Source organism: Ruditapes philippinarum, unplaced genomic scaffold, assembly GCF_026571515.1.
Source record: "Ruditapes philippinarum isolate M1 unplaced genomic scaffold, ASM2657151v2 ctg76_1_1_1_1, whole genome shotgun sequence".
Taxonomy (NCBI): domain Eukaryota; kingdom Metazoa; phylum Mollusca; class Bivalvia; order Venerida; family Veneridae; genus Ruditapes; species Ruditapes philippinarum.
The window spans coordinates 5,432-19,906 of NW_026858000.1; the positions used below are offsets into that span (position 1 = coordinate 5,432).

The window sequence follows — 14,475 nt, forward strand, 5'->3', positions numbered from 1 at the left end:
ACATAATTTTTGGTCTATTACTGGGTTCTTGTAAAAAACATATGTAGACATTTTTCATTCTGCGCTAACGGATGACTCAGCAACCCGCAAAAATACAAGATATATTTATCAAAATTTGTTGTAATCAAGTAAAAAGCATAAATAAATTTGTGTCAAAATATGAAAAAGCAGAGATCCCTGAAGAGCAATAAAATAATACCTACTCTGAAAAATGAATGCCCTAGTTTTTTTTTTTCTACAAAAAACATTTGAATGTTGTGCACAGCAAAAAGGCTCTAATAATTAATACAAACTAATATGTCACTTCAATATTTCTCACCATCATATTTTTTTTAGCCATTTAAAACAGCAATTTATTGTATTCTTAATGTACATAACAGTGAAACTTAGCAAGTAATTAAAACTAAAAAACATGTATACTGCATCCTGATGAAGGTTTGAAAAAGACCAGAACCAATAAAAAGTCTAATTTGTTCTCCCCTCCCTTTTTGTATATCTTTGTTACAAAAAATTTACTCTAAAAAGCCAATTATTTAACTTACTTATTGACAAAACATTCCAATCCTTTTCTCTTTCTTCTATAAATTCATCCTCAAAAATACCATCAATCTCCTCGGAATGGCAGCTGTCTTTTAAAGGCCTTACCAGGCAAAGGAGGTACTACAATCTACAATTTGATTAATTCTATTTTTTACTTTTTCTCTTAATAAGAGATAACCCCAATACCCAAAAAAATTCCCTTAGTACCGGGGGATAAGGATTAAAAAATTTAAAAATGCAAAGCCATTCTAGCAGACAAAACATGAAACAAGGCTATGCCATAGAACCAGGTTTCAAACTAGAAACCATTTATCTATTTCTTATTCTAACACGACCCGCATTTTTCCCTATTGAACATAGAAGAACCGAAAGTGTGTGTAATTATGCAACAGAGTCACAGTTTGACGTTCTTTATTTAGACATGTGACGTAATCATTATACACGTGACGTTACCACCAAAAATCCAACGCCCTGAAAATAAGTACGGAAACAAATCAGGCGCAATAATTTTGCTTAATAACAGGTACGGCAGCACTTATTTGTTGATGTTGTGTTAGAATCGAAATAATATATCCAAATCGGTGATTTTATCGCTTGATAACATCACTGTTTGTCGTTCAGATGCGCATCATTATATCACTCGGGCTACGCCCTCGTGATATAATTCCTCGCATCTTAACTCCAAACAGTGATGTTATTGAGCGATAAAATCACTGTTTGGGATATATTATTTCTTAAGCAACAGTGACCTTGACCCTAGGAGACCCAAAAGCAATCCCAATCCAAAACATAAGCTTGCTACATGTATATACATTGTACCATGTCAGAATAGATTACAATATCTGTTTCCTATCTGTAGTGACCCACCAAAAACCACTGTTTGATATTCACTTTCTTAATGTTTACTATATCTTTTTTTAAAAGCAAAAAAAAAAAATTTTGGAAAAGTTCTTTCAGAAAATTTTACCGTCTGTAATATTCAAGTAATCTAAAATAATATTACATTATTACCAATAACAACAACATACCTTACTGTCACGCTCCAATTCATTTCGTAACCATTCAAAATCACTGTATCTTCTTCGAACACTTGATTCTTTCACTTTAAAAACTGGTAAATTTGTCTGAAAAATAAACAAAGAAATTATGAAAAACCAGAAATTAAGCATTTCATATCATTGGGAATTAACAAATTTCATGGTTTTATGCAGTGTTTTATTTTTTCTGACACTAACTGGATAATGCTATTGATGATTGCCTGATAGAAAATCTTGGCATAAAATGACAATAGATTGTGCAATACAGTGCCAGGAACCACACATCAACAGGTTTCAAAACTGTAATACCAGTATTAATAAATTATTAACAGGTTTTTTTTATTGTTGTCTAAACAGAGCAGAACAAGTTGTGTTAAGATTCATGTGACCAAGTTAACAAATATGAGTACTTGTACTAACTGGTAGAACAGTTAACTGACTTAAGATGTTAGTAATTAACTGTTAGTATTCAAGCACCATATAACAGTATGGTTGAAGTAGGCAAGGTAAAAAACAACTAGAAATGTGTCCATAAAACACAGATGCATCAACTGTTTTGTCAGTCTACTAATGTATGACAAACAAACAAACAAGGAAAGTTCTACATGACTCCTCCTATCCCTAAGTGGTTTGGGCATCCCAAACCATAAAAACAACATCCAATTTGTTGACATCTTGATTATTCCAAATATAGAGCTGCAAGAATTTCAAATCTCAATTTTATATCCTAATGTATGCATAAAAGAAAAAAAATAAACAATCAAAACCTTACAAGCACAAACACACATACTGGCCAACAGTAAGTAATTGGTATCTATTTGTCTTTGTTCAGGAATTATGTTTGATAATTGATAAGTAATTTGGTCAAATGTAGTTTTAATGCCCCCGAAGAGGAGGCATAATATAATCGCACCGTCTGTCCATCCATCCCCACTTCATTCATGTCTGGACTAACTTTGTCATACATTCAGGGATTTTGAAATAACTTGGCACAAATGTCTACCACATCAAGACGATGTGTAACGTCCCTACCTCAAAGGTCAAGGTCACACTTATATTTTGAAGGTTCATGCTATCACAATTAGAGATTACAGGTACAATAATACAAAGAACAATATTCAGAAATTAGTTACTTTAACTCATTCGACCCGTACGCCGAGTATAGTCGTCGTCTTTATCTGTTATCGTGTACCGCGCGCCGAGTATAGTCGTCGTATAAAATTTATCGGCTATCCCGCATGACGAGAGTAGTCGTCGCGTATTGAACTACTACTGTATACCGCGTGACGAGTTATGTCGGCGCATTTCATTGGTTGTTTCGACGGGTTATATTTAGATTTGAGGTATTTTGACCAATCAGGAAACGCGTTATATGTATAGTATAGAGGTTTACCTATACGAAAGTGAAAATTTTACCGAAATATCTCTATCTGAAAATAAGTTATATTGCGTTAAAAAAATGGAAAATCGGAAGAATTTATTTGACATTATGTTTGATACGGACACGGAAAATGGCGCAAATTTCGGATTGTGACATTAGTCTCGATAGTGAAAGTGAGATAGAATCAATCTGATAGATCGAGTGACAGTCAAAGTGAAAATGAAAGTGCGGACGAAAATGTGGAATATTCTCAGTGGAAGACAAACGACCGGTCAGAATTGCCTAAGAGACCATTCACAGGCCCAAATCCAGATCTTGATTCGGATTCAAATGACTTTGATTTCTTTGAACTGTTCTTTTCTGTGTTTCTGATTGAGCTACTTTGTAGACAGTAATTTTGATTTTGTTTACAAAAATATTTAGTCTAGTTGATGACCTTTTTTCATTCCTTTTTATCAAGAAAAGTAACATAATTGAAAGCTCTAGAAAAATAAGAGTAACTGTTCTAATGTAAGAAATACAAAAATGTAAATACCTTACAGTTTTGTAATTATTTTTATATTATTATTATATTATTATTATATATAATTTTTATAATTATTATATATAATTTTGAAATTATGTAAAATTAATCCACACATATAACAATTTTCATTCATATTTCATATATGGATTATTTTTTCCGGCTAATATTTTCTTATTTTTAGACCCAGTAGTAAAGATATATTATTTATTGTTTTCTTTGAAATTTTCTTAAAAAAAAACAACAGGAAAATAAAAGTTTTTTTTCAATGAATATGAATTTCTGATGTATATACACCTCTGCACCATAAATGTTACATTTCTTGTCTGTTTTTATGAGCTCCATAACATAATACTTATATTTGCTCATTAGTATCATTACTATACTTATTTATTTGCATAATGCTTCCAAAGTATTCATTTCTAATTTGTAAATAAGCAGTAAATTTCTCAATATATTTTTTAAATTATTATGGAGAAGAATGTTTTATAATAATAATATAATAAATACCACATTTATATAGCGCCCTTTTCATTAAAATGTTCAAAGGCGCTTTACATCAATCATATATGTCTAAAACAATATAAATGAACAGGATTATGAACATTAAAAATATTTTGCATTAACTAATTAAAAGTATAAATTATGGAATTATTTTTACATATTAATACAATATAACTTAAAGATCCTTAAAACTCACTTTACAATATTATTGTCATACATTAAAATTGTCTTCAATATATAAATGTGTAAGAAATAATGTGCCTTTTAACATAAACTCATAAATAAATATTAAAAGCTACTTTAAATGCATATTGATGATTTTCATTGTTTTGTTGTCATACTTTACAACAGAAAATATATGAACGATTGATAAAAGAATGAATACAGCGACATCAGACTAAAAGAATATTGAACCTAACGAACCTGGATAGCATGAGTACTGCTACACCAAGGTCCAGTACCGAGGGAGTCAGATACCTCCCCACAGCGCATGCAGACCCCCAGGATGACATCACTACTATCACCACAGGAGGAAAGGGCCACGCCCCACACCTTAACACTAAATATTCTTGAAATCTGACCCCTCTGCATTCACGAGCCATATATTATATAACACATGTAAATTATTATGATAAATCAATGTTAGTTTTTTTTTTTTTTTTTTTTTTTTTTTTTTTGATTTAAAAAAAAAAAGAAATATTCTGTGCTTAAAAATGCTAGCAATGGATTTATAATAATAGATAAGATCTTGCTAAATCATCGTTATAAAACAATAGAAATACTAAATTGATTTAAAAATTGTTTGTTTAAATAGAAATGTTTTAATAGAAATTTATACAATAAATTATTAAATAAAGTTCTTTTATTACAAATAAACTGATTTTATGTTGAAAATCTTCTTTATTTTATTGATAATAAATCAGTCCAACATGTTGCCATAGTGATGGAAGTTACACCACTGATTAGGTAATTTTATTGCCAACATTTATGTGTCATTTCAGCTTGATTGGATTAAAAATGAGATTGCCAGAGGCAAATTACATAATGCACCCCCCAATTATTTATGACCTGTCAATAAAACAGTGCAATATCTCTCAGGGAGACAGTTTAGATAAAATCAATAAGGTACCTAGGAGTTGGCTTATCAGTTATCAGTAGGGTTTAAGTGGTAGACCGTGTACAGGGTTGAATGAGTTAATTCTCCTTCTTTTCATAATACCTGCATGCTTAAGAAACCTTTTCGGGGGCATTCCTCACTTGGGTGATAGCTCTTATTTATTTTGTAATTTGTAAAATGTTATAAGTTTATGTTTTTCTTGCGAGTTGCTAAGGGTTCCCATTTAGTTTCATTATAATGTTTTTCAATGCTAGAGAGTTAAGTCGGGCCCATGATAATACATACTTATTTCATTAAAATTCTAACTCGAGCGGCTACGGAATCGGCCTTATGCTTAAGTATAAAACTTTACCAACTGTGTATGTATAAAACATTGTCAAATACTTTTGTTGTTAGGGAAGGGGGAGGCGTTAGTCGATTCAGTAGAATTTTATAATTAGCCATGTGTCTCTGCACACCCCAAAATATGTAGCTGACAGTGACATGAAATTTGGCGACAGCATCAACTAGTTCACTTCGCTAAGATTTGAAAAAAATCTTGTTTAATAATTTAATCATATTTTTAAATATAAGCAATAGCTTAGATATGGAGATGAATAGAATTTTATTGAGTTTAACTCAGTTAACTGTTCATTTGCTAAACAATAATCTACAAGATAATACATTCTTAGGTCTGGTTATTTTATGTCGCAGGATCATAAATTATGCTATCCTTGGAGAAAGAGACATCAAGTAAATTAATAACGAGTTCGAAGAGCTGGCCCAAAGGGCCTGCTCGCAAATCGAGCTATACAGTAACGCGAGTACTGCTAGATAGTAATGGTTATGAAAACTTTTGTCCGAATTGACGCATCACAACTTTTCGAATTTCAAGATAACGATAAAAGCCGAGCTAATATGATTGAAAACGGAAGCATAGAGTGGTGTCCTGCGCACTTATATCGCAGGGCTCTCAATTGACACGGGGATCCAGGTTTTGACTCGTGAAAATCGGGAAATGCACAAATTTGACACGTGATAAAATCTGCTCAAGAGTCAATTTGCCACATGGGATTTTCAGCTATGCAATAATAATTACCTTAAATCCACCCCTAATTACCTATCAAATCCTACATATGTTCAAATCACACTCATTAAAAATGTCAACAGGCAGTATAAGCCGTGTATAAAATGCTTTACACACGGCAATTGTTTAAAGCCTGTGCACTGAAGCGTGACAATTCAGTGGCTGCAATTTGACAGCGCTAAAAATAGCTCTACACAACATACTTGAGGTGTCAATTATTGATTGCTTTTCAAGGTTTATATTACGTCTTTGATTTACTTGGAGTACCTGTGCATTTGTTATTTCTTTTTCCATTAAATATTCCTGGTACATTTTGGTATTTAAAATTAATATGATATAGCATACCAGTTAAGATACTTTTTTATATTTTATAAATTTAATCAGAAAAGCTGCTGCTTATTTTATTCTTTCACAGCAATTCATTTTTTTGTTTGTTTTTGTTTTTGTTTTGGTGGAGGGGGGGGGGTATAGACATTTATTATTAGGCATTTTTTTCTGTCAATTTAGACTTTGGAATCTCCAAGAATGACCTCATATATAGCCATTTTTGTAACATAAAAATGATTCAAGTAGTCAAATGACACTAGAAAAAAATGATTTGACTCATGAAAATTTTGGCCAAAGAGTCTTTGACTCGTGAAATTCTGACCCTACTGAGAGCCCTGTATAATTGGAACCATAATACCGAATGACAATTTTAAATAGGAAAATGTAAAATAAAATTTAAGTTTTAACGATTATTTTATACTATTTCACGGTAAAAGAAAATCGAGCTCGCTTTGAGGCTTTGCCTTTTTCATATTATTTGCAAGATATACAGACATATGTCAATGATTTTTTAAATAATCATTTTATTTTACATACTTAACATGATTTGGTCTTGGTTGAATCATGTGAAATCCCATACTTCCTACTTTGTTATTTTCTTACCCGAATTCTGACTTCATAATCTGTGTAACGTTTTTTGGCTACGCCGTGTGTTTGTGGATCTAATACATCTATCTCTAAAAAATTTGCAGGAGGAGAATATGCGTCCTCAAGCGTCTGTTTCTTAGGTTGAATCCTAGCTGTTGCAGTTTGCCCAGTGCCTGCCATTTTCGCCTCCTACACAGGTATTGATGACGTTGCAAAAATTGTACAAACATTGTTGAAACGAGAAATGATAGGATGACACGAAAAGAGCATTCAGCGAATATTACAAAACCCCGGTATATGAAAAAAATGTCTTTAAAATCTTTAACGACAATAAGATTTGTATAAAAATATATCTGTATGATAACAAAATCTGTGAACAATAAAATCTGTAATATAAATCCGTGCATATCTATACAGTACTGCAGTATTTATTTTTTATTTATTTTTTATTTATACATTTTAGGAACATAGCACAAGATACATAATATAAAATCATACAGTTAAGAGATAACATAAATAAATCATATATATAAAATGAGATCATAAAACAGCATAAAAGAGCACACTTTTGTCATAAAAAATAAGAGGTACTATGCACCTATGGATAGCCCATTAAGCTAAATGCTTATTTCCAATGGGGTCCATAGAAATAAAAAAAACTAACATAATTTTAACCCTTTCCCCCCCTAAAAAACAAACAAGATAAAAAAATAAAAATATAAACTAACTAACTTTGGTCAAAATTTAGGTTGAAAAAGGAAATATATTTATAAAAGTATGCCCTTTTTAAAATAAGCCTAGTATTACTATCACAGAAATATTTGATCACAGTGCCTAACACATTAGTTGTACACATATATATCTTCTGAAAGACTTTTATAGCTTTCTAGTAGGTACTTTTTTAACAGATTTTTTGTATTGCACAAAATTATTAATGGATTTTATATATTCTGGCAGATCATTCCAGTCTTTAATTCCATTATAATAAAAGGTCTGTTTCATCACAGAATTACACTGGGGGACAATAAAATTAAAATTGCTTGATCTAGTATTGTAAAATCTTGCATCAGCACAACATCTAAAGTCGGCTCTAAGGTATGATGGACTCTTTTTGTAAAAAATCTTATACATATGATTTAGTCTTAACTGTTTGACTCTGTTTTCTACATTTAACCAATTTAATTTTTCAAACTCATACACTGTTACAGAAGTTCTGGGCGGTAAGTTTTGGACAAATCTTAATACCTTATTCTGAGTAATTTGTAACTTTCTTTTTAAATGTTTTGATATACCTTCATACCAAGAGGAACAAGAGTAGTCAAAATGACACTGAATCAGGGCTGAACATAAAAGCTGTTTTGTTTTAGTATCTAAAAGTCTGCTCTGCCTATATAAAAACTTGAGCTTGGCATTCACTTTAGAAATAACGTTATTAACAATAGTTTCCCCAGATAAATCACTATTGATATAAAGACCAAGATACTTGACTAAATTAGTACCCTTTATGCTATGACCATTACATGTAACAGTAAATTGTTCTTGCTTTTGTAATTTTCTTTTGGGGCCAAATAGCATACATTCTGTTTTACCAAGGTGGAGTGACAGCTTATTGTCTACGAGCCATTCTGAACAGCTTTCTAGGGCTGTCCCAAGTTTTTCTGAGATGAAATTCGGGTCTTTATGTGAGAATAAAATAGTGCTGTCATCTGCATAGAGTATTAACTTGCAATCATTATCAATACTTAAAATCATATCATTTACGTAGCACAGAAAAAGCAACGGCCCTAGAATACTACCTTGGGGGACGTCACATGTCACACTGTTTGATTTAGAGTAAACTATGTTTTCCTATATTAACAATTTGTGAACGTTCTGAAAGATATGATCTGAACCAGGAAATAGACAGAACACCCATTAATTCTAGCTTTCCACAAAGAATATCATAGTCTACGGTGTCAAACGCCTTTTGCAAGTCATTAAGCATCACCATACCTGTGTGTTTTACCTTTACTAGTATTAATTCTTATAACATCTTGTAAATGTATAAGACAGCTATCTGTACAAAAACACCTTCTAAAACCAAACTGCTGTTCATACAATCAATTATTAGAAACCAAAAAAGGTTTCAAGTTGAGCATAAGTAGCTTTTTCTAAAAAAAATTGAAACTACACTTAAAATACTGACTGGCCTTTAATTACCAACTTGTAGAACACTATTTTTCTTATCAAGTATTTTACTCTAGTCAACTTCATTTAATCAGGTACTTTACCTTCAGAAAAAGATAAATTAATAATGTAAGTAATTGGTATTTTCAAAACAATAGAAACATCCTTAAAAATCTGGCAGGAATACCATCTAACCCTGTGCTTTTACTAATATTTAAGTAGCATAGTTCCTTAAAAACAAAATTTTCAGATACATGTTGTAGATTTAAAATATTACTATCAGGATTTCTTTTACTATAAAAATTGAAAAGCTTTTCAGACCCTAAACCATACAATTTTTTACTTGAAGGTAATTTCTCAACAAGTTTAGACGCAACACTTGTAAAAAAATCGTTAAAATAATTTGAAACAGTATCAGCATCACGGCAGTTTTCCCCATTAATTGATAATACAATATTTGAAGATTTCTTCTTGTCATTTTTATATCCCAAAGTCTTTAAGTTTTGCCAGAGTTTGCTAGGATTAAATTTGTTTTCCTCTATTTTGTTAGTAAAATATTCTGACTTAGCAGTCTTTATATCTCTATAAATAAATAAATAAAATAAAAATATTTCTTTTTCCATTAAATATTCCTGGTACATTTTGGTATTTAAAATTAATATGATATAGCATACCAGTTAAGATACTTTTTTATATTTTATAAATTTAATCAGAAAAGCTGCTGCTTATTTTATTCTTTCACAGCAATTCATTTTTTTGTTTGTTTTTGTTTTTGTTTTGGTGGAGGGGGGGGGGGGTATAGACATTTATTACACAGTATGAACACAGTATGAAAATAAGATATCAATATAAAAATGATTTATACCAAAATAAAAGATATTTGAAAATAAATGTAATATAAAAATAATATCCATATTTAGTAAAAGATTAAAGTATAAAACTTTATTGCTTTAAGTGCTTTAATTAGATAATGCATGGACAAGTTCTTTCTATATTATTTTGAGAGAGGGAAAAAATGATATTACATACGACACGTGCACATGACTGTCGGCAGCAATCATTGCGGTAATAATTATGATGATTGTATTATTGGATTTTCGCACCTATCGTAATTGACACACACACACTTATAAAAGCCCATCATTAAAAGTGTTTATTGGCGATTTCTCAGTCACGAATCATATCTTATTTTCATATAGACTTCTTATTTTTTACAGATTTTGTTATTATACAGATATATTTATACACTGTTATAGATATTATTTTATACAGACATTATTTTCGTATAGAGTCGTTTTTCATATCATTCTGATACTGTCAATGTCAAATTATTGATGGTTGCTTAAATAATAAACACAAATAGAAGCACATTAAAGAACAACAAAGCTTTGTCACAAGTAGTTGTTAAACTTTGTATATTGTGTTACAAATCATGGCCACACGGAAATGTAACTGGGAAAGAACAATAGTAAATTAATACGGCTGATATTTTATTTTAACATATAGAAAAAAATACATAGATTCTCTATTATGAATAAAGTACAAACTAGATACAGATATGGTGAATTATTATTTTGTATGAAAGAAATAATAGCATTTCGTTTACAATTTGCTACTTTTATTACAAATAATAAACCAGGTGATAATTAGAATCTCACATGAATCTTACAAGTCCTACATGTAAATCCATTAGTTGCAGTACATGTATCTATATCTTTTATTCCTCCATTGAATGAAGAGCAGAACAAGCATACATATAAATATCACACATATATACAAAATTATGACAATTCAACAAACATAATACAGTAGTATGTCAACAAACTAGTCAAATATCAATAACATTGTACTAATTTTTTAGAGTTCACAAATGCATTTTGATAACACGTACACATATTTAACAAATGCAAATATTTAGTGTCTGTAAAGAGGCCAAAGACTACGGACTGAAGTAAGATTTCATTAATTAGTAGAATATTTATTTAGTTACATTTGTGCTACCTATACCAAGGTAACATTTAATATAACTCTACAATAATAGTCAAAATATTGAAGATAAGTGAGAACATAAGAGACACTACTTTTTGGTGGTAAATGCAAAGTTTTATTTGATAGAACAGTCTATTTCGAAATTATTGATCGAAACTTAATAGACTGAAACCAAAAAAATAGCATCAATATAGTAATACCTTTAACAACAGCCTGCTTAAGAACGAAACGAAAACATTAAGCTGGACAGCAAAAGGATGGGATGTCTGAGATGGTTCTTTATATGAAAAAAATTCCACAAACATAATATTTATCAGAAAAAACTTAATATAGCAAAATCATAAATGCAAGATCGTTTTATGTGATTGTGACAATGACATTTAAGTTTATATAAACATACATCGTTAATTTTAAGGCATAACAATACAGACGCAAAAATAAATCAGACTACATGTGTGCACCCATAGCACATTGTAAACTCTAACATTATAAGAACAAAAATTGCATAACTACAAACTAAGTTTGAGACTTAAGGCAAATAGAGGACAAACCTAAAAGTACAATTTGCAATTACAACATACCCAAAATATAATATATTATAGACTGTCACATAATTTCACTATAGAACCTAAGTTAATGTTTGGGGTACATTGGCATTGATATACCTCACTAGCCAACAATTCAAGAAAGCGTTATTACATATCATTATTGCCGATCTGAGCAAAGTAATACATTGTTCACGAGGGCTCTGCGACCTTAGATTTGCGAATAGACGTAGCCCAAACACTGTGATGAAACGATTTAACATGGCACTCCGTAAATTTTCATTTGCATTACAGAACATAATAAAATGTACAATAATATTATCTGACACACATGAACATTTTGAACACGTCTGTAAATAATTCGCAGAGTATATTTTTCCAGTGATAGCTATCAATTTTTTTACAGAGCATTGTCATATATGAATTTCCTCTAGCAGTTTGCCATAATAAGCAGTGACTGTTCGATTTCAAGATTTCGCACAATAACGCAAATTCATCCTGTTCTACAAGTCTTAGATATCTGTTTTGAACATCAGGGTTAATTACATATTGTAACAATGTTTGCTTCCACACATATTTTGAAGGAAATGTCCCTTCATTTAGATAGATCTGGAGTACATGAGACAGATTATACTTTTGCAAGAGTCTGAATATATCAGGAATGAATCCCAGATAACAAGCATCAAACTTCATAAATCTAATGAGTCTTTGTTAAACACATTCTTTGCTAAATATCGGTTAGAAAGCCGACATAACTGACCAAAAAACTGTACGTTCTGGACGTTGTGGTCATTATTAAATTACTACTTGATATACATGTGTCTTTATTATGTTGATAACACATTTTTTTCAGTAAAGAATATGTTGATTAATCTTCAAGATTTCAAGATTCATGAAAAGCTGTCATGGTTCATAAGAACATGTGGCATAAAATACAAAATTGTGAAAATGTAACAACCGGAACACGGAAAAATGTACATAAAACCTTATATTTTTCAAGATTTTAATCAATACTGTTATGGTTCATAAGAACATGTGACATAAAATACAAAATTGTGAACTTGTAACAACCGGAAAACAAAAAATATAAATAAAAACAGGTAGTGAGTGACAATTATATTGTACCCATCAAATAATATAAAGATATGATTAGATTCTTAATAATAACCGAAATTTATGCTTCATTAACAAAATGTTCTAGGAGACTTATGATACAATACTATACTTATTATTTGCATGTTGTTATTATTTCTTTACAAAACAAAGCAAGGTTTTTCAAATGTGATTTGTTTTTACTATTCATAAGATCTTCATTTTTAATGCAATAGGATACCTTTAATGATACGGTTTAATAAATTTACATTTACTATAAACAACGTCTGAACAATAAAAACGATTGTAAAATTCGTCACCCAGTTGGTTTGACTCGCATAAACTACATAAACGTAAGTTTCTCTTTATATTTAGGAATCTACCTTTCTCAATTAGTATTTTATGATTCATACATCTAAATTTTAACAAAGCTGAAGACAGTTGCCAAGGAAGTCTGTTAAAATAATCTTCGAATACAAATTCTGATTGATATAAACGGTAGTTTAAACATTTGTTTAAAGATTGGACATCACCGTTCCTTATCTCAAAGTTGGGACTAAATATGACTTTTGAAATTAGGACTAGGTACAGATTGACATAAAAAAAAATTGTACCAGTTCATGTTTAAATATGTTAAATTCTGCTTAAGCCGGTGCTATGGGGCGTGGATGGTAGTTTGCACTTGACAGAACCGTCCATGAACAGGCTAAATCAATCCAAGCCTGCAACATTTTCAATTTTGCCGTGTTGGGCTTTCTTCAGGGATTCTTATTTTCTCTATTTAACCAATAATTTGATAAACCAAGTTCGTCCAAAGTAATATCCTCAACAAAAGAAAGCCACGGTAATTCAGTTCTGTATCTAAAATATACAGAGAATGCAGTCTTATAATTATAAATTTTACAAATCTTATCTTTATCATTCAAAAGCTTACACCAGTAGTTAATATTTCTACTTTATATTTGCAACGATATCAGTGTAACTCTAAGTTTACCATATACAATTGGGAGTACTTAGCATTGCTTGAGGTTAAATATAATTTTGTAAAATTTAAGCTGAAACTGATCCATACACTTTAAATTTTCTATTCCCCAAACTTCAGAGCCATAACAAAGAATAGGAACAATTATCGTGTTAAACAAGTGGAACTGTTGATCTACAGATGGTAACAATTTTCAAGTTTTTTTTATCAAAGAGAACATTGAATTCTTCGCTTTATCAATAAGACGTTTTCTAGTTTTGGCAAATTTACCATTTTCCATAAATTGAATACCTAGATTTAAAAAATGACTACAGTAGATTTAAGATTTAGATATATTCAATACTGTGTTTTAAATTATCTTTGTAGTATTTTCATGTCTTTGTAGTATTTAAAAAGTCTTTTGGTAGACTAAAACTTTTAGGTAGACTGGTTTATTGATTTTATTTAACGAAATTTAGCGATACAGTCAACTATATACATGTCCGTCTTATTTTGCATGGCAACCAAGCAAGAAACAGGTGCTGGATGTCCTTTCACTGATGTTTAATTTGTGTTTCTGGATTTAAAACAATAAGGTAAGGTATCCAGTTTTTCTGAAAAACAGTTCGTTTTACATTT

The 14,475-nt window shown here is 30.5% G+C and overlaps 2 protein-coding genes across 2 annotated transcripts in view; one reads left to right on the forward strand and one right to left on the reverse strand.

Annotated features, from left to right (window-relative positions):
* Positions 1-570: 570 nt before the first annotated feature.
* On the reverse strand, positions 571-7,299 carry LOC132751740 (sorting nexin-12-like). The gene is made up of 3 exons (XM_060741954.1): positions 7,099-7,299; positions 1,569-1,664; positions 571-667 (listed from the first exon to the last, which is right to left on the reverse strand). The coding sequence occupies exons 1-3, from the start codon at positions 7,261-7,263 to the stop codon at positions 605-607; spliced, it is 324 nt and encodes a 107-aa protein (XP_060597937.1). The 5' UTR covers positions 7,264-7,299; the 3' UTR covers positions 571-604.
* Positions 7,300-14,306: 7,007 nt separating this feature from the next.
* Positions 14,307-14,475, forward strand: part of LOC132751739 (EF-hand calcium-binding domain-containing protein 6-like) — a 53,698-nt gene continuing 53,529 nt past the window's right edge. Inside the window, exon 1 of the mRNA XM_060741953.1 lies at positions 14,307-14,432. The gene's annotated coding sequence lies outside the window, so the exon portion shown is untranslated. The remainder of the gene's footprint in view (positions 14,433-14,475) is intronic.